General features: G+C 46.1%; 1 protein-coding gene and 1 pseudogene across 1 annotated transcript in view; one reads left to right on the top strand and one right to left on the bottom strand.

The window, feature by feature from the left end:
* Positions 1-24,236, bottom strand: part of Dna2 (DNA replication helicase/nuclease 2) — a 34,300-nt gene that overhangs the window by 2,685 nt on the left and 7,379 nt on the right. The window contains exons 4-19 of the mRNA XM_057794332.1: positions 23,770-23,915; positions 23,238-23,369; positions 21,654-21,873; positions 18,489-18,606; positions 16,586-16,748; positions 15,045-15,239; positions 13,993-14,223; positions 12,586-12,702; positions 12,396-12,505; positions 10,666-10,775; positions 9,770-9,994; positions 8,579-8,772; positions 7,445-7,534; positions 7,153-7,357; positions 5,822-5,911; positions 4,122-4,304 (exon numbers count right to left, since the gene is read on the bottom strand). Of these exons, the coding sequence (XP_057650315.1) occupies positions 4,122-4,304; positions 5,822-5,911; positions 7,153-7,357; positions 7,445-7,534; positions 8,579-8,772; positions 9,770-9,994; positions 10,666-10,775; positions 12,396-12,505; positions 12,586-12,702; positions 13,993-14,223; positions 15,045-15,239; positions 16,586-16,748; positions 18,489-18,606; positions 21,654-21,873; positions 23,238-23,369; positions 23,770-23,915 (2,529 nt within the window). The remainder of the gene's footprint in view (positions 1-4,121; positions 4,305-5,821; positions 5,912-7,152; positions 7,358-7,444; positions 7,535-8,578; positions 8,773-9,769; positions 9,995-10,665; positions 10,776-12,395; positions 12,506-12,585; positions 12,703-13,992; positions 14,224-15,044; positions 15,240-16,585; positions 16,749-18,488; positions 18,607-21,653; positions 21,874-23,237; positions 23,370-23,769; positions 23,916-24,236) is intronic.
* Positions 3,025-3,304, top strand: LOC130861853 (small ubiquitin-related modifier 2-like; annotated as a pseudogene).

Raw genomic sequence — 24,236 nt, 5'->3', positions numbered from 1 at the left:
CGGATCTCTGTGAGTTCGAGGCCAGCCTGGTCTACAAGAGCTAGTTCCAGGACAGGAACCAAAAGCTACGGAGAAACCCTGTCTCGAAAAATCCAAAAAAAAAACAAAAAACAAAAAACAAACCTTCCTGATTTAGCCTCTATTACAGGCATGACCCAAAATACGAAGTGAAAAATCAGTCTAGAATGGCATGTACATAGTCTAGACAGTCACAAGAAACCAAAAATTTGATTATCAGCAAGGTAAGAACTGAGTAATGAGGGGACGGAGTAAGGAAGACATTTTGCTTGGTGGTTTTTTTTTTTGTTTTTTGTTTTTTTTTTGGATTTTCAAGACAGGGTTTTTCCATAGCTTTTGGTTCCTGTCCTGGAACTAGCTCTTGTAGACCAGGCTGGCCTCTAACTCACAGAGATCCGCCTGCCTCTGCCTCCCAAGTGCTGCTATTAAAAACCACATGGACATATTGTGCAGTTTAGAAAACGGTACTGTGGCTAGGGCAACAGCTCAGCGATTAAGACCACTGGCTTCTAGAGAACCGGGTTCCATTCTCAGCACCCACACAGTGGCTCACACTGTAACTCTAGTTCCAGGGAATCCAAAGCCATCTTCTGGCTTCCTTAGGCACCACACACACACACACGGTGCACAAACATACATATAGGCAAAATGCTCATACACCCAGGGCATACCTTTAATCCCAGCACTCTGGGGATGAGGCAGAACCAGGTGGATCTCTGAGTTCAAACCCAGCCTGGCCTGCAAATGGAATTCCAGGATAGTAAGGGCTGATATACAGAGAAACCCTGTCTCAAAACCAACCAACCCAACAAACAAACAAAAAAGCCAAAAACCTACTCATACACATAACGTAATAAAATTAAAAAAGAAAAAGGGATTAAAGAGTAGAAAATAAGAGCTGGACGATGGTGGTGCACGCCTTTAATCCTAGCACTTAGGAGGCAGAGGCAGGCAGATCTCTGTGAGTTCAAGCCCAGACTAGTCTACAGAGTAAGTTACAGAACAGGCTCCAAAGTTACAGAGAAACCCTGTCTCAAAAAACTAAAAAGAAAGAGAGAGAAGAGAAGAGGGGAGGGGAGGGGAGGGGAGGGGAGGGGAGGGGAAGAGAGAAGAGAAGAGGGGAGGGGAGGGGAGGGGAGGGGAGAGGAGAGGAGAGAAGCAAAACAAAGAAACCAGGAAGAATCTCTGGGTTTGAAAGCACTTGTGTTATAAGTGCTCCAAATGCAACAGCAAAGTGGTGAAGCAATTCAAGCTTCCACAAGCAGGGAAGTCACATGTAATGTGATAGACGACGGAACATGATCCAGTCTTAAAAACAAAATCCTGATGCATGTTATATTATGAATCAACCCAAGAAAAACAAGCAAGTTTTCACAGTGGAGATAGTTACTATAAGAATTCGGGGACAGAAGAAAGAACAGTGGTTACAGGCATGCGGAATGGACAGCTATTCACAAAACAAAGCTGCTTCTGTGCGTCCCTTGCACGGCCTTGTTTTAAAGCACCGAGAGCTGTTCATACAAAAGCAGTTAAGATGGCCAGGCATGGGACACGCACCACCAGTTCCAGCTTCGTGGTGGAGACGGGACGGTTGGGTCTGGAGTTGCTTACAAAGTGAATGGCAGATCTAGGCTACAGAACATGCCATTTTAAAATAAATAAAAAACAAAGTTCAGGTTAAAATGTCTTTTGTTTGACACAGGGTCTTAAATGAAGCCTCAGAAATCCTCCTGCCTCTGCCTCCTGATGCCCAGTTTATTTCTGTATCTTTGTGAGTGTGAGTGTTTGTGTGTGTGCGAGTGTGACAAGGGTCCCGGGTGCATGCATACGGAGGGCAGAAACAACTTCAGGTGTCCCCCTCAGGCATCTCTACTTTTTTGTTTGAGATGGAGTCTCTCATTGGGTCAGTCAGGGTCACCACACAGGCCAGGCTAGCTGACCCACAGGCTTCCAGAGATCCTACTGGCTCTACCTCAATATTGCCTTCGCTGGGATTATAGGAGTCCATGACCACAACAGCATTTTACATGGAAACTGCTCAGGATCTGACACGTGGGAGGCAAGCTCCTCACCAGGGGGTATCTCCCATGCCTTGTTCTGATCACTTTTATTTATTGCAAAAGTTGTGTGTGTCAGTGCACGTGTGCTATGGCACATGAGTGAGGTATGTGTGTCAGTGAATGTGTGCACACGAGTGAGGTACGTTTGTCGGTGCACGTGTGCTATGGCACGCGAGGGAGGTATGTGTGTCGGTGCACATGTGCTATGGCACGCGAGTGAGGTATGTGTGTCGGTGCACATGTGCTATGGCACGCGAGTGAGGTATGTGTGTCGGTGCACATGTGCTATGGCACGCGCGTGAGGTCAGAGGACAACTCTGGGGAATCTGTTCTCTCCTTCTCCAATATGGCTTCTGGGCAACAAACACGGGTCATCAGACTTAAGAGTCAAATGTACCGAGTGGTGGTGGTACACGCCTTTCATCCCAACAACCTCAAAACTCAGGAGGCGGAGGCAGGCAGATCTCTGAGTTCAAAGCCAGCCTGGTCTACAGAGCTACACGGAGAAACCCTGTCTCAAAAATAAAAAGAGCCAAATGCTTTTATCCACGGAGCTACCTATCTTCCAAAGTCTCCCAATCGCATACATCTTGTTTTTAAACCACAATTTAAAAAGAGAAAGAAGGGCCGGGCGGTGGTGGCGCACGCCTTTAATCCCAGCACTCGGGAGGCAGAGGCAGGCAGATCTCTGAGAGTTCGAGGCCAACCTGGTCTACAAGAGCTAGTTCCAGGACAGGCTCCAAAGCTACAGAGAAACCCTGCCTCGAAAAACTAAAAATAAATAAATAAATAGATTAATTAATTAATTAAAAAAAAAAGAGAAAGAGGGGTACGCTGCAGCCACCTCCTTCTGCCGCTCCTGGTGCTGCCTGTGTCTCCTTCAGTGCGGGCCTGGGCCTGGTGCCTCTTCTGTGAAGCGGCAGCTGAGGAGACTCCGGCGCTCGCCATGGCCGACAAGAAACCCAAGGAAGGAGTCAAGACCAAGAACAACGACCATATTAATTTGAATGTGGCGGGGCAGGATGGGTGCAGTTTAAAATTAAGAGGCATACACCACTTAGTAAACTAATGAAAGCCTATAGTGAACGACAGGGTTTGTCAATGAGGCAGATCAGATTCCGGTTTGATGGGCAGCCAATCAATGAAAGAGACACACCTGCACAGTTGGAAATGGAGGATGAAGATATGATCGATGTTTCCAGCAGCAGACAGGAGGTGTCTACTAAAAAGGGAACCTGCTACTTTACTCCAGAATTTTGTACAGACCAAGAATACATTCGCAATTAGAAAGCCGCAATTTGGTTCCACCACATCCTGACTACTACAGTATAGTTTTCTCTGTTCTTTCATTTCCCTGAGCCCATGTCCTTATTGTACATGAAGGAACTGGTGTGTGTATACAAGCATATTGCGCTTTTTTCTTTTTCTTTTTATAACTAAATGGCCAATGTTCTGTTTTGATTGACAGCAGATGGAGGAGGTCCTGTGAAAATATCCCCCTGCTCCATTAGCGGCATGCTCATTCAGCTCTTATCTTTATATTCCAGTAAGTTACTTTGCTCTCAATGTTTTAACAAAAGAACCCAACCACAAAATCCTTGCACACCTTGTTCAATTGGAGAATTTTAATGTTTTTCATTTATCATTGTAAAACCAAGGACAATTTTATAACTTTTTTGTACATAGCTGTTACATGTAGGGCAATCTGTCTTTAGGGATAAATTACTCTTGAACAAAATGATCCTAGATAGTTTTCCCTTCAAGTCAAGCGTCTTGTTGTTTAAATAAATTTCTTGTTTAAAATGAAAAAAAAAAAAAAAGAGAGAGAAAGAGGGGAGGCTGGAGAGATGGCTCAGTGCATTAGGGCACTGGAATTCCCAGCACACACAACGTATCTCGCAACCATCCCTAACTGCAGTTCCAGAGGATCTGACATCATCTTCTGGCCTCCAGGGGCACCAGGCACACACACTGGTACACAAACATAAATGGCAGAGAGGGAGGCAGAAAGAGCGCAGATGAATTAGCAAACAGTCAACTCACAGTTCCGTCCTTATTACTCCTAACGAAGGACACCAGGATGAGACTCTTGTCCCTGCCTTGGTATTTGTCGACTGTGTTAACTTCGACCGCCCCGACAGAAGAGCGCGCCAGCAAGTCATTGATTACCCTTAGCTGCTGCCTGTACGGTGCAATGATGCCAATACTGGAAGGGCTGCAGCCAGCCTGCGAGGAAAACAAACACGATTTCAACAAAACATCCTCATTTCTAAGCTCATTAAGCATTACTGAATTTATTGCTAAATACTTAATTTTTTTTGTTTGTTTTGTTTTTTTTCGAGACAGGGTTTCTCTGTGGTTTTGGAGCCTGTCCTGGAACTAGCTCTTGTAGATCAGGCTGGTCTCAAACTCACAGAGATCCGCCTGCCTCTGCCTCCCGAGTGCTGGGATTAAAGGCGTGCGCCACCACCGCCCGGCTAAATATTTAATTTTTTGCCTCAACATTTTAAATTTTCATCTTTTTTTTTGTTTGTTTTTTTTTGTTTTGTTTTGTTTTGTTTTTCGAGACAGGGTTTCTCTGTGGTTTTGGAGCCTGTCCTGGAACTAGCTCTTGTAGACCAGGCTGGTCTCGAACTCACAGAGATCCGCCTGCCTCTGCCTCCCAAGTGCTGGGATTAAAGGCGTGCGCCACCACCGCCCGGCCTAAATTTTCATCTTTTGCACACGGATGTGGCTTGCATATGTTTGGGTGCCTGTGTGTGAGGGGGCTGCCTGTGGATGCGGAGGCCAGAGGTCGGTGTCGGGTATCTTCCTTGATCTCCATCTTACACAATGAGGCAGGGTTTCTCACTTACATCCAAGCTCACCAATCTGGCAAGTCTAGATAACCAGGTTTCTCCGTCTCCACCTGATATACAGGACAGGCACGACTGACGTTTATACAGGTGCTGGGATCTGAACTCAGGTCCTCAAGCTGGCAGAGCAAAGCACTTTTATTTACTGTGTTCTCTCCCTAGTCCCTCGATCTTCTGCTATCCCGTTCACAGTCAAGTTTCTTTTTTTGCTTTTTGTTTTTCAAGACAGGGTTTCAGGGTTTCTCTAGCTTTGGACGCTGTCCTGGACCTAGCTCTTGTAGACCAGGCTGGCCTCGAACTCACAGAGATCCGCCTGCCTCTGCCTCCCAAGTGCTGGGATTAAAGGACTGGCTCACACCCAAATTTCTAATGACCTATACTCAAGACCCTACACGACGAAACTAAACAGACACTCCAGTTGCCACCATAAAAAGAATGAACTTCACTGGGTCGGGTGGTGTGCGCCCTTAACCCCAGCACTCCGGAGAAAGAGGAATATGGATCTCTGACTTCGAGGCCAGCCTGGACTAGAGTGAATTCTAGGACAACCAGAGCTATGTACAGAGAAACCCTGCCACAAAATACAACAAAAAAAATTCTTAAGTTTTCTAAACAACAGTCTCTTTATATTTTATATTTGTTTGTTTTTAAGGGTTGGGCTTTGGATCCCTGGAGCTGGAGTTAGAAGTGGTTGTTTAGTGCCCAACACGGATGCTAAGAGCATCAGCCCTTAACTACTGAGCCATCTCTCCTGCCCTGACCCCCCTCATCTTAATAAACAAGCATAACACCAGATCTTGTTTCTTAGAGTCTAGCAATATTTAATAAAATAGTCGATCTTGAATCGCTCCGTACGGATATTGACTAGCCTTGAAAACTATGCTTTACCTTAATAAAAACTGAGGTTAGAAAGACGATGAGCCTGGCTTCTGTGATGTTGCTCACGCCACCATTTTCAGTTTGTTCTGGAGCTGGGACCTAAGCAGGGAAATTTGAGACAATGATGCAACCGGTCAGGTTTAAGCTGCAAGGACCCAGGGGGCTACAGGGACCTGACTGCTGGGGTTGAGGGTGAATTGAAAACGGCCCTACACAATCCACAGACACACACGTGCACCACGGGCAACTCATCTTCAGAAGAGCACAGGAAACCGACTCATAATGGCTCGTGGCAGCTCAGGCTGGCTCCCACTCTCCTCACCGCTGTTTGTTTCGTAGGCACCAAAGGCAGGAAAGACAGGAACTGGCAAGAGCCCTCCCAACTACTGTGGTTATGCACAGATGCTCTGACACTGGCGCTATCTTGCTGCCTTTTAGTAAAATCATACAGCAGAAAAGCATCCCAGGCTCCAAGTGGTATCTCCTCACGCCATCCTCATATAGCCTTCATCAGACATGTGTGTAACACACGCACATGCTTGACTGAAAATAAACTGTGAGTGCATGTGTGTACCACAAATGCGGGGTTTCTTTGTTTGTTTGTCTCAGGCAAACCAGGCTGGCCTCAAACTACACTGCCCAGAATGGTCTTGACCTTTTGATCCTCCTAACTCCACACCCCAAGCGCTGGGATTACAGGTATGTCAGCAGGCCGGCAGCCTTTCCTTCTAGAGTGTGCAGTGTGACATGTTCTCAGTGGGAATGCTTGTCTACTATACAGGAGAGGCCTGGGTTCAATCCTGAGCACAAAAGAAAATTCCTAGCATTCAAGAGGTTGGGGCAGGAGGATTATTCCAAATTTGAGGCCAGACTGGGCTACATACAAAATACTGTCTTAAAAAGAAAGAACCTATGGGGCAGTGGAGGCACACGCCTTTGGTCCCAGCACGTAGAAGGCAGAGACAGACAGATCTCTGAGTTCAAGACTAGCCTGGTCTGTAGAATGAATTCCAGGACAGCCTGGGCTACATAGAGAAATCCTGTCTCGGGGAAAAAAAAAAAAAAACATAAAACCAGGAATGATAGACAAGATCATGATGCTGTGTTGAGATGTGAAAGTATTATGGACTAAATTTGGTTTTAAGTAATCAGCTTAAACAGGTAACTGAGAAATTTAAAATATTAGGAAAAATATAAAAACTACTGAGACAATTCTTCATTCTTTTTTTTTTTTTTTTTTTTGGGTTTTTTTCGAGACAGGGTTTCTCTGTGGTTTTGGAGCCTGTCCTGGAACTAGCTCTGTAGACCAGGCTGGTCTCGAACTCACAGTCTTATTTTACCTTATCTGTATTAAGAAAACAAACAGGATTGCTTGGCTCAAACACTCCAGCCAGCCAGGGGCTATCAGAATAAGCGGCACAGAACTCCAGGCTCAGCTTGACGTCCTTGAAGTTGGGCAGGGCTAACACGGAGTTGGCCACTCGGTCCGACCCACACTCCAGCTTCCCTTCGTACGTGAGCTTATTGCTTAAGGACATAATCTTACTGGAAGAAGAGCAAAACACAGCCTCAGCTTGGACGGAGATGAAAATAACCACGCCGAGTGCTCGGGGCTGGGGTGGCCGCACACACCTGTTCATTCTGTACTGCACTGTCAGCTGCACGACGGCGCTCTTGTTCTGCTCCAGCCTCTTGAACAAGCTCTCGCTCATGCCCAGGGCTCTGCCAACAAACCACGGTCAGGCTCGTAAGCACATCACAGCGTCCCTTCAAAAGAACCCCATTAGTTCTTTAACTTTACCTACTGCTGTGTATATGTGTGTGCTTTGCACCCCAATGAAGGGTTCCTGTGGAGGTCGGAGGCTCTCTCCTTCCACCTTTACTGAGACCCCAGGGATCGAGCTTGGCTCCTCAGGCCTATAAAAGTACTTTTCCTACTGAGCCACCTCACTGGTTCCCAAAAATCCCGCTTAACACTAAAACTTGCTTTTTTATATTAAGATGGGGGTCAAGTATCCCAGGTGGACCCCAAAACTTGGCGGCAGCAGAGGATCACCTTGAATTTCTAATCCGCCTGCCTCTATCTCTCCAGTGCTGGAATTACAGCATGCACCGCGCCAGATTTGCGCACTGCTGGGGATGGATCCCAAGGCTTCGTGCATGGCAAACAGTCTGAGAACTGAGCTACACCCCGGCTCCTACAGTTAAAACGTCAACACTGAGTGGTCGGCCATCTCAGCTCTCAGTCTGTGTAAGGGTGTACATCGTTAGTCCCAGCACTTGGGAGGCAGATGCAGGCAGATTTCAGAGTCTAAGGCCAGCCAGGGATACATAGTGAGATCCTATCTCAAAAATAAAATAACACTAATAAAAATGTCAGCTGTCCCCACTGTTGTTAAACAAACTGGAAGAGGGAGCCTCGATGGAAGAATTGTCTCCATCAAACTGGCATGCAGGAATGTCTGGTGGCATTTTCATGATTGCTAACTGATGTGGGAGCAGGAGGGCTCAGCCCACTGTACCATCACTGGTTGGGGTGAGGGTGAGGGTTGGGAAGGGGCCCTGGGTGGCATAAACAAGGCAGCTGAGTGTGAGCCTGGGAACAAGCCAATCAGCAGTGTTCCTTGATGGCCTCTGCTTCAGTTCCTGACTTGGCTTCCCTCAAGGAAGGACTGTAATCTGTAAGTCAAATAAAATCTGCCCTCCCCTAAGAGGGCTTTGATCAGTGTTTGATATAGCAGTAGGAAGCCAAGAGCACCTACCTACCTTGCTTCCCGGTTTAAAACCAGGGGAGGAAGCTGCTGATGGTCTCCCACCAACACAAATCTCCGAGAGAAGAAAAGGGGACCCAGGCAAACGGGCTGACTAATTTGAGATGCTTCATCCACAATACAGAAATCAAAGGTTTTCCGTGAGAATATTGGATGGTTTATTCCCATACAGGTCGTTGCAACTATTAGCTAAGCACAAGCAGAGGAAACAAGCCTGTTAGTATGTCAAAGAAGGTACTTGGGCTCTCCCATTTTTTAAATTAAATTAAAAGATCAAAAACCATCCCCCTCCAACAGCAAGAATTCCTTAATATTATTTAATTCCAAAACATGTACAGCTTGTTTTTCTTTTTTTTTTTTTTTTTTTTTTGGTTTTTCGAGACAGGGTTTCTCTGTGGTTTTTTGGAGCCTGTCCTGGAACTAGCTCTTGTAGACCAGGCTGGTCTCGAACTCACAGAGATCCGCCTGCCTCTGCCTCCCGAGTGCTGGGATTAAAGGCGTGCGCCACCACCGCCCGGCGTACAGCTTGTTTTTCAAGACAGACTCTTGCAATGTAGTCCAGGATCCCCCCCGCCCGGCCTTAAAATGCTGGGCTTGAGGGGACCTCTGGCGTGAGCCTCCAGAGTAGCTGAGATGCAAGCCCACACCATTATACCTGGCACGTTACTAACTCTTTTATTCTGCAAGAGGACAAGAAGGCAACTTACACAGAGGAAGATCAGGAAACCCTGTGTGCAAAAAGAGGACCAGCACCTAACATGTGCATAAAGAGTCCCCAAACTCAACAGCAAGCCAGGCATGGAGGCGCAGGCCTATAATCCCAGCACTTGGGAGGCTGAAGGAGGAGGATCAGGAGTTCAAGGGCAGGTGAGCCTGGTCTAGGAGACCATCTCAAAGAGAGGGAGGGAGGGAGGGGGGGAGGGGGGAGAGGGAGGGGGAGGGAGGGAGGGAGGGAGGGAGGGAGGGAGGGAGGGACGGACGGAGGGACGGAGGGAGGGAAACAAAAGCTTTGTGGAGACAGGTGGATCCCTGAGCTCCATGGCCAGCCTAGACTATTTGGCAACCTCTAGGACAAAGAAATCTTGTCTCAACAACAACAACAAGGAGGAGGACAGCACCTGAGAAACCGCAGAGGTTCTCCTGTGATGTCTACGTGCCCGAGCACACACAAGGGAATCAGACTTACGTGGCTGTTATAGAGCTCTTCAAGAAGGGCTAAGGACTTAATGGACCTTGATCTGCAAATCTCCTCCTCGGTAAACTTCTGGATATCAGGATGGACCTTATGAGACTGACCCAAACGCAAAAAGCCGATTTTAAACTTGGCTAACTTCAAGAGAATGTTGTCAACAGCAGAGTGCGTGTAGCTGGTCAGCAGAACGCTGAAGCCGCAGGCCGAGAGGATCCTCACCTAGAGACGAGAGGCAGGAAAACATCCCTCTGAACCCAGGTAACTTAAGAGTTTTCAGACAGACACAAAGTTAGTGAGATCAGAATCCGAGACGGATTAAATAACTTTCCTAAAGAAGTATAAAACCAAAATGACCTATAAAAATTATACAGCACTAATTTTATATCACATCTTATTTACTTATTTCTGTGCATGCCGTGGCACACAAGCGAAGGCCAGAGGGCACCCTGCAGAAGTCATTTCTCGACCTCGGAACTGAATTCAGGTCCCCAGGCTCAGTAGCAGCATTTGTTTGCTGAGCCATCTTGTCAGCCCATGGCATTTTTATTATGCTATTAATCATGCCACTCTTACAGTGATCCTCTATCTAACCAAAGACCCCCACACACACACAGTGGTGTGGGTACAGGCCTGTACCACCATGCCAAGTTAATTTATAATTATTTTGTTTTGATGAGAGAGGGTCCATGTACCCTTCGCTGGCCTAGAACTCTCTATGTGAACTAGGCTGGACTCGAACTTACATATCTCCATCCACCTGTCTCTGCCTCCAAGTGATGGAACTAAAGGTCTGAGCCACCACATCTGGCAGAACACCCAGTGGTCGTGTTATCAAGCATCGCCTACTCGGAAGGAAGGATCCAATCTAAGAGGTTAGTTTCGGAGCTTACAAGAGCACATATTGTAGTTGTCTTTCCTGTCCCCGGCATCCCCACGATGAGCGTGTAGTCTTTTGAAAGAAGTACTTTCTTCATTGCTTGCCTCTGAGGCTTATTCAAACCTGTATTTCAATTTAACAGAACAAAAACAAGAATATTTAATTTCAATGAACTCTCCCCCCCAAGATAGTTTCTCTTTGTGTAGCTCTGGCATGCTCCACCACCACCAAGCGAACTTTTGTTTTGATACAGGCTCTTGCTATGTAGATTGTGTGGAACAGTCTGTCTCTAAAATGCACTCTTTGCGAGACAGGGTTTCTCCCTGTATCTTTGACTGTCCTGAAACTCACTCTGTAGACCAGGCCGGCCTCGAACTCACAGGGTTTCTCTTTGTAGCCTTTGCTGTCCAGGAACTAGCTTTATAGACTAGGCTGGCCTCAAACTTAAGAGATTCTCCTGCCTCTGCCTGGGATTAAAGGATGCACCAACACTGCCAGGCTCAGTGATTTGCTTTTTAAGACAAGGTCTATTTTGTAGTTACAGTTGGCCAAGAACTCAGGAACCCAGCTGTTTCTACTTGCTAGGTACTGAGATTATAGATGTGGGCCACTACGCCTTGCTTTGTTATAGTGTGTATGTGTATTAAGTATGCATATGTATATGCATGCATTTTTCAAATGTGCACAAGTGCATTGGTGTGTGCATGCATGCAAAGGCCCAAGGTTGATACTGGGATCTTCCTCAGTCATGTTCTACCTTATTCATTGAAGCAGGTAAGGCAGGATCTCTCAGTTAAACCCCAAACTCACCATTATGGGCCAGGATGGCTACCCAGCTTGCTCCAGAGATGCCCTGATCTGGCCGACTGTCATGCCCAGCCAGCACTTATGTGGGGGATGGGGATCTGAACTCCAGTCCTCACACTGTGTGACAAGCACTTTATCGCACGGCGTCATCAAAGAGTCTGTATCCACCTTTGTAAGACTGTGTGTATGATGTGCCTGAAGGAACGAGTGTGCTAGTGCATGTGTGGGGGTCAGGCGACAGTTTTCAGGAGTTGGTACTTTCCTTACACCACTTTTGTTTGGTTTCGTGTTTTGAGACAGACTTTCTCTGTGTAGCTTTGGCTGTCCTGGAACTTGCTTTGTAGACCAGGCTGGCCTCCAACTCACAGATCCGCCTGCCTCTCCCCGCCAAGCGCTGGGATTAAAGGTGTGCACCACCACCGTATGGCTTCCTTTCACCACTTTGAGGCAGGGTTTCCCTTACTTCTGCCATGCAGCACTCAAGGTGAGCTGGCTGGCCCGAGAACTTCATGGCGAGCCTCCTGCTTCCACCCTCCCGTCTTGCCCTAGAAGTGCTGGAGTACATATGAAAGCCACTGCATCTTCAGTTTCAAATGGGCTTCAGGGATCAAGCGCAGCTCATCAGGCTGGTGAGGCACTAAGCCCTTATAAGTGCGAGTCTAATCGACTGCTAGGCAACCGGACACAAGAAAATCAAGTCATGGGGGCTGGAGAGATGGCTCAGAGGTTAAGAGCACTGGTTGCTCTTCCAGAGGTCCTGAGTTCAATTCCCAGCAACCACATGGTGGTTCACAACCATCTGTACTGAGATCTGGCTCCCTCCTCTGGCGTGCGGGCATACATCAAGGCAGAATGCTGTATACATAATAAATAAATAAATCTTTAAAAAAAAAAAAAAAGAAAGAAAATCAAGTCACAGTGCTGGCTATGGCATACCCTTGAGAATGTTGGCCACGGTATCCTTTGCATCATGTGAAAGAACGGAGCTGAGGTAGGGTATAAACTGAGGCTCCTTGAAGTCAATGATTAATTCTCGAAGTCTCTTGCTGCAAAGGAAAGCAAAAGTACTTTTATTAGTATGTTTAGAAAAGCGGAAAGGGACTCCGGCTCCTCCATCATTACCAACCTGGTATCAGTGTTTTCCATCAATTTAGAGAGGTTTCCTAATGGGGTATCTATATCACAATTCTTTTCTTCCCGGTCTAATCTGAACAAGGTGGTGTCTGGGAGTGTCGACAAGTTCCTAAAGCGAAACAAATACACACGGATGTGTTCATTTCACACACAGGCTGTGTAAGGCACAAACCGCTACCGGTTAAAAGTGTAAAAGGGCCGAGGGTGGGGTGTATGCCTGCAATCCCAGCACTTGAGAGGCTGAGGCAGGGGCAGCAGGGTTCAAGGTCACGTCAGCTACATACACACACACACACACACACACACACACACACACACACACCAGGTCAACCTGGACCACACATGCAAGCCCACACACACACATATATACACATAAAATAAGCATCGATTTTTACACACAGACCATGTATACCAAGGCCTCTCTAATCACTTCCTTCCTTATAGCTTACGTATCAGAACTGCCCACACACCCGTAAGGCCCCCATATCGCACTGCACCCCACCATCATGCCTTTCTGTAGCGTGTCCAGTCTCACAGATGCTCTTCCTGCTGTCGGCTAACATGGAGATGGAGGAATTAGCTTTCCTAAAAAGGCTGAGTGGGGCATGGAGATCACGGAGATTACTACTGTGTATGCGCGTGTGTGAAGTGTGGGGCGGATATGCCACAGCCTGTGTTTGTGGGGTAGCTCGCTCCCTTCTACCTTTTTCTTTTTGGTTTTTTGAGACAGGGTTTCTCTGTGAAACAGTCCTGGGGCTGTCCTGGAACTTGCTTTGTAGACCAGGCTGGCCTTGAATTCACAGAGATCCATCCACCTGCCTCTGCCTCCTGAGTGCTAGGATTAAGGGTGTATGCCACTACGGCCCAGCCCCTTCTGCCTTTCTGTGGGTTCCTGGAATAAGGTTAGACTGATGTAGCAAGTATCCCCTCAACCGTCTCGCCAGCCTCCATTGTCTTAACTGATGATGTCAATAGACTAACAACCGGTGAGCAGAGCTGGGAATAAAGAGTTTTTAACATCCCAGTACTCTGGAGACTAAGATAGAAAGATTGACAGTTACTGGGCAGCATGGGCTACATAGTGAATTCTAGGCTAATCTAGACTATATACCAAGAGCATATCTCCAAAGAAAAGGGAAAAATATTTTCATAGCTGACCCTGGCTAGGGAGGGAAGGGAAATGGGGACACAAGTCTCTCTGGGGTTATGAAAATGTGGTGATGGCTGTATTTCATCCAGCTACTTAACTTTCACGGCACGGGAGATGGAATCTAAGGCCTGGAGTGTGTTGGCGAGCGCTCGGCCGCTGGGTTACATCTACACTGCGTCATAAACAGACGGATGCATGACCTCTAGTTCCACACTGACAGAGCTGCTGCCCAAAGAAGCATGTTATTACCTGTCCAGCAAGCAGGTGACTGCTACCTTGTCGATCTGCTTCACATAGCCTTTAGACAGGGCGAACAGTTTTCTCTCCTCTCCACTTAAGATAATCCTGTCGCCGGCCATCAGATTGGTGGCCGGCATGGCACCATGTTTCCGCTGGAAGCTATGCAGGTACTGCCCGTCACAGACTCTCTTCACAGGCTCGGTCCGGACCAGGCTTCCGATGCAGTTGCCACCCTCCTCCCTACAAAACAACGAGGGACGTGTGCACTGACATTGTATATATGTTGTTTTCTTTTTGTTTATATAGCCCATGAAAATTTTCAAAATTACTGATTATTATTGTGTGTGCATACGTGGGCCGAGCTGTTCCTGTGAAGGTCAGGGGACAACTCCCAGAAGGCAGTTCTTCCCTTCCACAGTTTGGATAGCAGGGACTAAACCCAGATCATCAAGGTTAGCTGTTAGCTAGCACCTTTACTCCCTTCGCAGTCTTGCTGGCCTATGGCCCCTGGAAATCAATGCTAACACATCTGTCCTTCAAAAAAAATTTTCTAGAATCTACTATAAAGAACTAAAAAGTTAATAACCTCCTATTGGTTCTTTTTAACATGATTTTACGTCACCCATGACAAGGTCATGACTAGATGAACTTTCAATAACACTTTTTAAAAACTGTGTGTATGAGTATGATCAGGTGCACGTCTGTGCAGATGCTTGCACTCATGTTTATCAGGGGGCCAGCGATTGCCCTGGGTGTTTCTCCGGGAACCGTCCCTCTGGATTTCTCATATAGTCTCTCACTGGCCTGGAGCTAGACAATGAGGTGATGCTGGCCGGCCGTGAACCTCTGGGGTCTACCTGTCCCAGCCTCCCCTGTATACTGAGATTAGTTCTGACTTGCATGCAGGGGATTAAAACTCAGGTCCTCATACCTGCAATACAAGACTTTAGCAAATGAGTCCTCAGGGAACCGTGACCTGGACACACCACACAACGTTGATTGACACGCATTCCAAAGGCTTCAGTATGCCACCTACCACTACGGATCCAGCAGACACTTACATTTTGGAAGCAGGCATTAACCAAATGCTTTGGTGACTCTTCCTATGGTCTTTAGATTGTGACTCCAAGGTTAACATGAGACACCACAGACTGAAATACTTCAAGTGTGTTGGCTTCAGGTGCCGTGTTTCTTCTTGGATTTTGGACAGCATGCCCTCTGGGACGGAAGTGTCGTCCACCTGTTCTTCAACTGCTCTAAATACAAAGTCCCAATCAGAGCTGAGCACACATTTCCCTGGAAGGCTACAAAAAGAGGTTTTCCTAAACTGTGCACACACCCTGCCCCCCCCACCACCACCACAATGACTGTCCTAACTCCTTCTAGTTTTCCTTAAAAGATTCTATGAGCCATGTGCTTTTTTTTTTTTTTTTAACAAGATGAAGATGAAATACATTGGAAAACTCATACTGCCTGACCCTCCCTCCGCTCACTACACCCTGATAACTCAGTGTGGTGTACCTGGTGTTCACGCTCACTGAAAATAAATTTTGGCATTTTGCACAGTATCTGTAAGCTCAGTTCTGCAACATTAGGAGATTCACCCAAAGAAACGAAGATCTATTAGAGACCCCAATTTTTTGCTTAATAATTAAAAACATTCGGGCTGGAGAGATGGCTCAGAGGTTAAGAGCATTGCTTGCTCTTCCAAAGGTCCCGAGTTCAATTCCCAGCAACCACATGGTGGCTCACAACCATCTGTAATGGGGTACGGTCCCCTCTTCTGGCCTGTAGGCATACATACAGACAGAATATTGTATATATAATAAATAAATAAATATTTAAAAAATATTTAAAAACATTTTATATAACATCAAACACATTATATGACAGTACACACTATTCTGCGAACAAAACATTACATTTCCAAGAAATAGGCTTATACCACAGGCTAACATTTCTTTAACAAACAAACAAACAAACAAACAAACAGGGTCCCACTACAGTCCTGAGGAACTCACAGACATGCCTGTCTCTGCCTCCAGCACTCTGGGATAAAGGTATCCGCTACCTTGCTTTTTTATTAATTTATGCGCATGAACTTGCCACAGCTGTGCATTTTTTTCTGGAGACTGAACGAGGGCACTGGATTCCCTAGAGCTGCAGTTACAGGCAAAGGTAGGCTGGGTATTTTTGAGACGGTCTCAGCGTGTGGCCCTAGGTGACCTGCATATCTCTCCAAAGACTTTGCTGGTATGCTCAGCAACCCTCTCATTTCTGTCCCAGAATGCTGGGATCACAGGAGCTCATGCACACAGTCATATGCACAAATAAATAAGAAACAAATAAAAACGAATGAAAATTGAATTGAATGCTTAAAAGCCAAACACCTATACTATTCATTAAAGCAATGCATATCTATAACCCCAGCACTTGAGAGACGGAGGAAGACCACAAGTTCAGGGTTGCCAGGCATGGTCTACATAGTGAGTTCTCTAGCTGACCCTACCCCCCAAAAGTTCAAGGTCATCTTCAGCCTGGGATACATGAGCCTGTCTTAAAACGTACACAAACACGCACGCACGCACGCCAGCATGTTTACCTGCTATAAAGAGCACAGTTGCCCATCTGTGAACAATATTTACAAGTTTTCTCTTCCTCGATTATTTGTGGCAAGGGAGAAAGCCGTGCCTCCTCCCCGGAAGCAGCTCGGCTCACACGGTGCAGCAGAGAGAATGCCAGCTGGTCCCTGAGCTTCAGCAGTTCTGGGGACAGGTAAAGGCAGCTTTTCAGAATGGAGCAAGGTTCCTACCAGTAAGCTTCCGGTTTAAAAACAAAACAAAAATACAGAGCAACACGGGCACCTGACTCTGGGTCAGTTAACCACAGTCACATAAAGAGTAATACGGGCACCTGACTCTGGGTCAGTTAACCACAGTCACATAAAGAGTACCATGGGCACCTGACTCTGGATCAGTTAACTACAGTCACATAAAGAGTAACACGGGCACCTGACTCTGGGTCAGTTAACCACAGTCACATAAAGAGTACCATGGGGCCGGGCGGTAGTGGCACACGCCTTTAATCCCAGCACTTGGGAGGCAGAGGCAGGCTGATCTCTGTGAGTTCGAGACCAGCCTGGTGTACAAGAGCTAGTTCCAGGACAGGCTCCAAAACCAGAGAAACCCTGTCTCGAAAAAGTACCATGGGCACCTGACTCTGGGTCAGTTAACCACAGTCACATAAAAAGTACCATGGGCACCTGACTCTGGATCAGTTAACCACAGTCACATAAAGAGTAACACGGGCACCTGACTCTGGGTCAGTTAACCACAGCCATGTAAAGAGCAACACGGGCACCTGACTCTGGATCAGTTAACCACAGTCACATAAAGAGTACCATGGGTACCTGACTCTGGATCAGTTAACCCCAGTCACGTAAAGAGCAACATGGACACTGGACTCTGTATAGAAGTTGACCAGTCGCGTAATGTTCTGGGCACGCACTTCGAGCTTTGTCCGTGAAGATTTCTGAAACAACCTCCTCTCATCCCAAGCAAGTGCTCTGCGCGAAGGGCTCACCAGCAGCCCCAAGCAGTGCAGACAGGTTTGCCTTTCCCCTTCCCTCGCCCTTGCTAAACCGTTTATATTATAGTACATTCCTAAAGCTCCTGAGGTCTGGTCTCTTATCTGGCCACTGACTCATTCCTGAGATCAAACACCAAGGTCCAGCAATCAACATTCATTACTTGGCTACACTGGCTAACCTGTTCACTCACCAACTTAGCAGCTCACCTTAGCTCAGATTTCCCCTTTCCCTTCTCTCCTTAATAACCACTCCCGAAGAAACACCTTCCACCTGATGTCTGCCTTTGTCCAATCAGAGGACTCAGCACACTGTGTCCCTCCAGGGTATGCTCAGAATTTGGTGTCTGGGTGTGTTCTGAGCCAACTCTGAGCCCCCACCACACACACACACACACACACACACACACAGAGTTAGACTGGGTTTATTTTGTTTTTAATTTTTGTTTTGAGATATGGTCTCAGTGTAAAGACCTGGCTAGCCTGGAAGTTGATGTGTAGACCAGGCTAGCCTTGAACTCATGGAGACCTGCCTTCCCCACAAGCACGAGGGATTAAAGATTAAGGGTATGTACCGCACAATGCTCATCCTAAAATTCTTAAAAACAAAAACAAACAACAACAGCAAACACGGGCCACTGAGATGGCTAAGCAGGCAAGGGAGCTTGCTGTGCAAACCTGCAGACGGGAATTCAAGCCCTGCAGCCCACGTAAAGGTAGAAAGAGAGAACAGACTTCTCCAAAGTTGTCCTTCAACCTCTATCCCTACACTCCTGCCACGGATAATAAATAGAAATGGTGAATTTATAAAGTAGATAACCACGAGTTACATCCCACAGCATAGTCTAGCAAGTAGCAGAAAAGGGAGGCAACGGGGCCAGAGAGGTAAAGCCGGGAAAGCCGGAACGGAACAGTCCGACCTCTTTTGTCCAGGTGGTTGGCGGGCACAGGGTACATCTGCCCGGTCTTGAGGTAGAGAAGCCAGCCAGCCTCGGGGTCCTCTCGTCTTTCTTGGCTTAGCAGTGTGTACAGGACCACCTGTGTGAGATAGACTGTCAAGACAGACAAACTGACTTGCTCTCTCCCTACATCTTATGGAAAAGTCACCTGCGCGATTCCACGCTGTGTAAACAGCACAAGCCAACTCGGTGAAGGTGACAAACCAAATTCAGTGTCAAACCTTTAATTCTGACAAAATACACAGCTCGTGCTTTGCAGTTTTAGGCTGACAGGAAAGAAATACAGTGGAGGCTGGGCGCACGCCTTTAATCCCAGCACTTGAGAAGCAGAGGCAGGCGGATCTCTGTGAGTTCGAGACCAGCCTGGTCTACAAGAGCTAGTCCCAGGACAGGTTCCAAAGCCACAGAGAAACTTTGTCTCGAAAAACCAAAAAAAAAAAAAAAAAAAAAAAAAAAAAAAGAAATACAGTGGACTGGGAGGTGGGGGCATGGTTCAGCAGCAGAGTGCCTGCCTAGAAATCTGGGAAACACGGGAGGGAGCAAAAGATTTTCTCACACCAATAGTAAAATTCTTAAAAAAAAAAAAAAAATTAATCAGACTATGCTTTCCATTTCCAAGTTAACGGTCACATTGTTTCCTGACTTAAACAAATGAACCTCATTACCTGCCTGAGGAGTAACGTTAACTGTGTCCTGCAGAGGAAGCCACTAATTCCAGCACAAATAGTCTTTGGCCTATAGTGGTGGTGCACGCCTTCAACCCAGCACTTGGGAGTCAGAGGCAGGTGGATCTGGGAGTACTAGGTCTACATGGTGAGCCAGAACTAGAGAACTTGTCTCAAAAAACCAACAGGGAGGCAAAATAAATTGGCAAGGGCTGGAGAAGGTGACTGAGCAGCTAAGAGTACAGACTGCAGTCAGGCGGTGGTGATGCACATCTTTATCCCAGCACTTAGGAGGCAGAGACAGATAGATCTCTGTGAGTTCAAGGTCAGCCTGGTCTCCAGGACAGCCAGGGCTTCTCTCTACCAAAAGAGAAAAGAAAAGAAAAGAAAAGAAAAGAGAAAAAAAAAAAAAGATTTCCAGAGGACCTAGGTTCAAATTTCAAGTATCCACATACCTACATGACCGCTCACATTTTAACTCCAGTTCCAGGGGATTTAATACCCTTTTCAGATGTCCACAGGAATTAGGCACACACAGGGTGCACAGGCATATGCAAAACACCCATACATATCAAATAAAAGTAAATAAATCATATAAAGTATCTTAGAAATGGCAGGCTAGGGACTGAAGCAATAGCTCAGCAGTTGAGAGCCTATAGCGCTCTTGGTCGGAGTTAGGCTCTCAACTGCCTGTAATTGCCTATAACACCAGCTCCAGGGGATCCAACACCCTCTCTCAGCCTTGGAGGGTACCTATATATAGACATATATCTATACACATAAACACACAATTTACTTTTTTTTTTTTTTGATTTTTCGAGACAGGGTTTCTCTATGGCTGTGGAGCCTGTCCTGGAACTAGCTCTGTAGACCAGGCTGGTCTCGAACTCACAGAGATCCGCCTGCCTCTGCCTCCCAAGTGCTGGGATTAAAGGCGTGCGCCACCACCGCCCGGCCAAACACACAATTTACTATTAAAAACCTGCGAACTGCAGATATAAGTCAATAGAGGGCTATCTAGCACACACAAGGTCTTGAGTGAGATCTCTACACTAAAAAGAAGCCTGCGTATCCAAATGCACACACCTGACTCTCCTTCTCTGGGCTCCGGGTATTGAACTCTGGTTGTCAGGCTCGACAGCATGTGCTTCCCCCACTGCGTCATTTTGCCAGTCCCAAACAACTCTTATTTCATCTCAGTTATATAAAAACCAACATAATCGAAGCTGGAGAGATGGCTCAGCCGTTCAGAGCACAGGCTGCTCTTCCAGAGAACCCAGGTTCAATTCCCAGCAACCACATGGTAGCTCACAACTGTCTGTAACTCCAGTTCCAGGGAATCTGGCTCCCTCACAGACACACATGTAAGTAAAACACCAATGCATATAAAGTAAGAACAAATTTTAAAGAATTAAAAAATAATTGGGTGGGGTAGCACATGCCTTTAATCCCAGCACTCGGGAGGCAGAGGCAGGAGGATCTCTGTGAATTTGTGGCCAGCCTGGTCTACAAGAGCGAGTTCCAGTACAGGCTCCAAAGTACAGAGAAACCCTGTCTCAAAAAAACAAAAACAAAACCAAAAGAATTCAAGCCAGGCATGGCAATGCATGCTTTTAACCACACTTGGGAGGCAGAAGCAAAAGGACCTCCATGAGTTCCAGCCTGGTGTACATGGTGAGCTCCAGGAAACCTAAAACTAGACTCTGTAGCAAATAAAAAATGATCATATGGAAGTTGAAAATAAGAGTTGATGGACTGGCAGTGAAAGAAATGGGCTCTCAGGTAATGTCCCAGGTAAATATTACATAGACATCGTTCCATGGTGGGGTCAGTGAAACCCTACATTAAAACTTGCTTTGAATAAGCCAGTGTACGTGGCAGAATCCCCAAATGTACGTCTGTGCACCATGCATGTAGCTGAGGAGGCCAGTCAAGGCTGCTGAATTCCTGGAACTTAAGTTACAGGGAGGTCGTGAGCCATGTGGGTGCTGAGAATCAGCCTTGGATCCTCTGCAAAAGCAGCCAGCACTCTTAACTGCGGAGCGGTCTCCCCAGCCCCAGTGTCAGCTCTTACACTAATTCGCTCAAGAAAATTTCTGTTGGGGGCTGGAGAGATGGCTCAGCGGTTAAGAGCATTGCCTGCTCTTCCAAAGGTCCTGAGTTCAATTCCCAGCAACCACATGGTGGCTCACAACCATCTGTAGTGAGTTCTGGTGCCCTCTTCTGGCCTGCAGGCATACAGACAGAACATTATATACATAATAAAATATTTAAAAAAAAAAAAAGAAAATTTCTGTTAAGGATGTAAATACTGATAAAAAAAAAAAGCCAAATACTCTGAATTTCAATTATAAATTAAAAAGTGCAACAGGAAACAAAACCACTACCTGAACTGAATGAATACAGAAAACAGACTGTATACTTAAAGACCCTAAACCCTACAAATGTTTAAGATTTATACCTGACTTCGGTGCTCAATAGAATTTGACTCTTTGCCAGTTTTAAGCTCCAGTGGCATTATCTTATATTTTGCTTTACAATCTCGATGTATTTTGACACCAACTGTAACGTCTATTTTGCCCTTCAATCCGAACCTAGGGGACCAGATGCTTTCTTCAATATCCAGTGACTTTGTTACTTCAATGTTACAAGGTGAACTTCTGTTGTTAGCTTCACTTGGCCTAAAAAGAAACACAGCATGCTTAATTAAAGCTCAGCTCGCTCCACACCTGCAGCAATGACCGCCACACGGGTTTCTTTTCTGGTTGCTGGGGGTTTTGTTGTTGCTTTCTGAACTGTACTATGGCATCACAAGACAGAAAAGTTGCGGCGTTCTTTAGCAAGTGATTGACTGATCTGAATCCTGCAACATAAGCCCTGCGGCTGTAACAACTGTTGGAGAATCGCGGTGGTGTAAGTCATTTTAAGGCCTTATATGGAGGTGCCTGCTGATAATCCCAGCACTCCAGATGCACAGGTAGATCTGTTGTTTCAAGGCCAGCTTGGTCTACAGCGTGAGTTCCAGGCCAGCCAAGACTATACAGGGAGACCATGTCGCAAAAGAAAAAAATTGTTCATAAAAAGCGACACAAAAATTCAAGCTATTGGGGCGGAGAGATGGCTCAGAGGGTAAGAGCACTGGCTGCTCTTCCAGAGGTCCCGAGTTCAATTCCCAGCAACCATATGGTGGCTCACAACCATCTGTAATGAGACCTGGTGCCTTCCTTGCCAGTAATACATTGTATGCTTCATAAATAAATATCTTTTTTTTAAAAAAAAATTCAAGCTATTTTAACAATGAAAGTTCTTAAATGATATCGACTCACATTAGAATGAAAATACAATTCTCAGCCGGGCAGTGGTGGTGCACGCCTTTAATCCCAGCACTCAGGGAGGCAGAGTCAGGCGGATCTCTGTGAGTTCGAGACCAGCCTAGTCTACAGAGCAAGTTCCAGGACAGGCTCCAAAGCTATACAGACAAACCCCGTCTTGAAAAAACCAAAAAACAAACAAACAAAAAAACAAAACAAGAAAAGAGGAAAATTCTCTACTCATTAGATTTTTTTTGGTCATGGAAAAATACTGTAAATAATAATTTGTGAAAAACAACAATAAAACGATAAATTATAGAAGTTTAACCTTTAAACCAGCCCTGCTGGCACACTCCTTTAATCTCAGCACTTGGGAGGCAAAGACAGTTGGATCTCTGTGAGTTCAAGTCCAACATGGTCTAAAAAGCAGGTTCCAGAGGCAGAGGCAGGCAGATCTCTGGGAGTTCGAGGCCAGCCTGGTCTACAAGAGTTAGTTCCAGGACAGGCACCAAAGCTACAGAGAAACCCTGTCTCCAAAAACCAAAATAAATAAATAAATAAAATAAAATAAAATAAAATAAAAAGCAGGTTCCAGAACAGCCAGGATTGTTATACAGAGAAACCCTGTCTCAAGAAACTAAAATAAACAAATAAACAAAAATTTGAGTAAACAAGCATAAGGGAATACTATCTAAAAAAATCTGAATACCAAATAAAGAAAATTTACTTCTTACAGAGAGAGCTGCATCTGAGGAAACGCGGCGGGAGGGCCCTTACACATGAAGTCCTCGGCCCACTTAGAAAAGGAGGGGAGATACTCCTCAACTTCACGTTCTATTTCATCTTGACTCAGATTTAAGCGATACCTGCAAAAAAAAAAGGGGGGGGGTGTGTGTAAGAAAACATAAATATAAAAGAAATATAAATGATCAACCTGGTCTACAGATGGAGTTCCAGGACAGAGACTTATTCAAATCATTAAACTGGCAAAGCTGCTTCCAAACCCACCCAGTGCTCATTACGTCGGTTTCTGAGCATGGCTGAGCAATCTGTGTAGCACAGACTCCATCCTTAAACACATACGTAGGGTATTTCAATAAAGTTACCCGAGAGTCCCTGTGGCCGCCCAGACACTACAGGATACCATGAACAGGATGGCTGAATTTCTGCTATGCTTATACTGATGGGTCTCCTTCCAGAAACCTGAACTCTAGGCAAGAAGTTTGTTACAGGACGAGATTACATCTGCAGTTTTCGGTTACTTACATTTCCTTCAAATGCCTTATTTCTTGGGCAGTTTGAAAAGCAAGCTCCTGCAGCTTTTCTGGGGCAAAGCTCTCACTGATGGCTTTTTGAAAGACTTCGTGAAGAATTGTACCAATCAGCATTTGGCGAGTGGCTGGATCAGAGACCTATAAGACAGGTGATATGCACATCCCACGCCACAACACGGTAACACGCTGATTATACACTATGAGGCCAGTATCAACTAAGTGAGATAAAGGTCAATACATTAGCAAAGGCTTTTGTTGTTTTAATTAATTCATTTTCCTATGAGTATGCGTGTTTTGTCTGCATGTATGTCTGTGCACCACTTTCGTATCTGGTGCCTCTGGAGGTCAGAAGAGGGCACTGAATCCCCTGAGACAAGGACAGGGGGTTGTGAACTCCAAGCTAGCTCACTGACAACTCCCTCCTTCCCCCTCACCTACTCCTCAGGGCCTCTCCCCTGA

Source organism: Chionomys nivalis, chromosome 19 (assembly GCF_950005125.1).
Source record: "Chionomys nivalis chromosome 19, mChiNiv1.1, whole genome shotgun sequence".
Classification (NCBI taxonomy): domain Eukaryota; kingdom Metazoa; phylum Chordata; class Mammalia; order Rodentia; family Cricetidae; genus Chionomys; species Chionomys nivalis.
The sequence above is the reverse complement of the archived record's forward strand: the minus strand, read 5'-3'. Positions and strand labels throughout refer to the sequence as shown.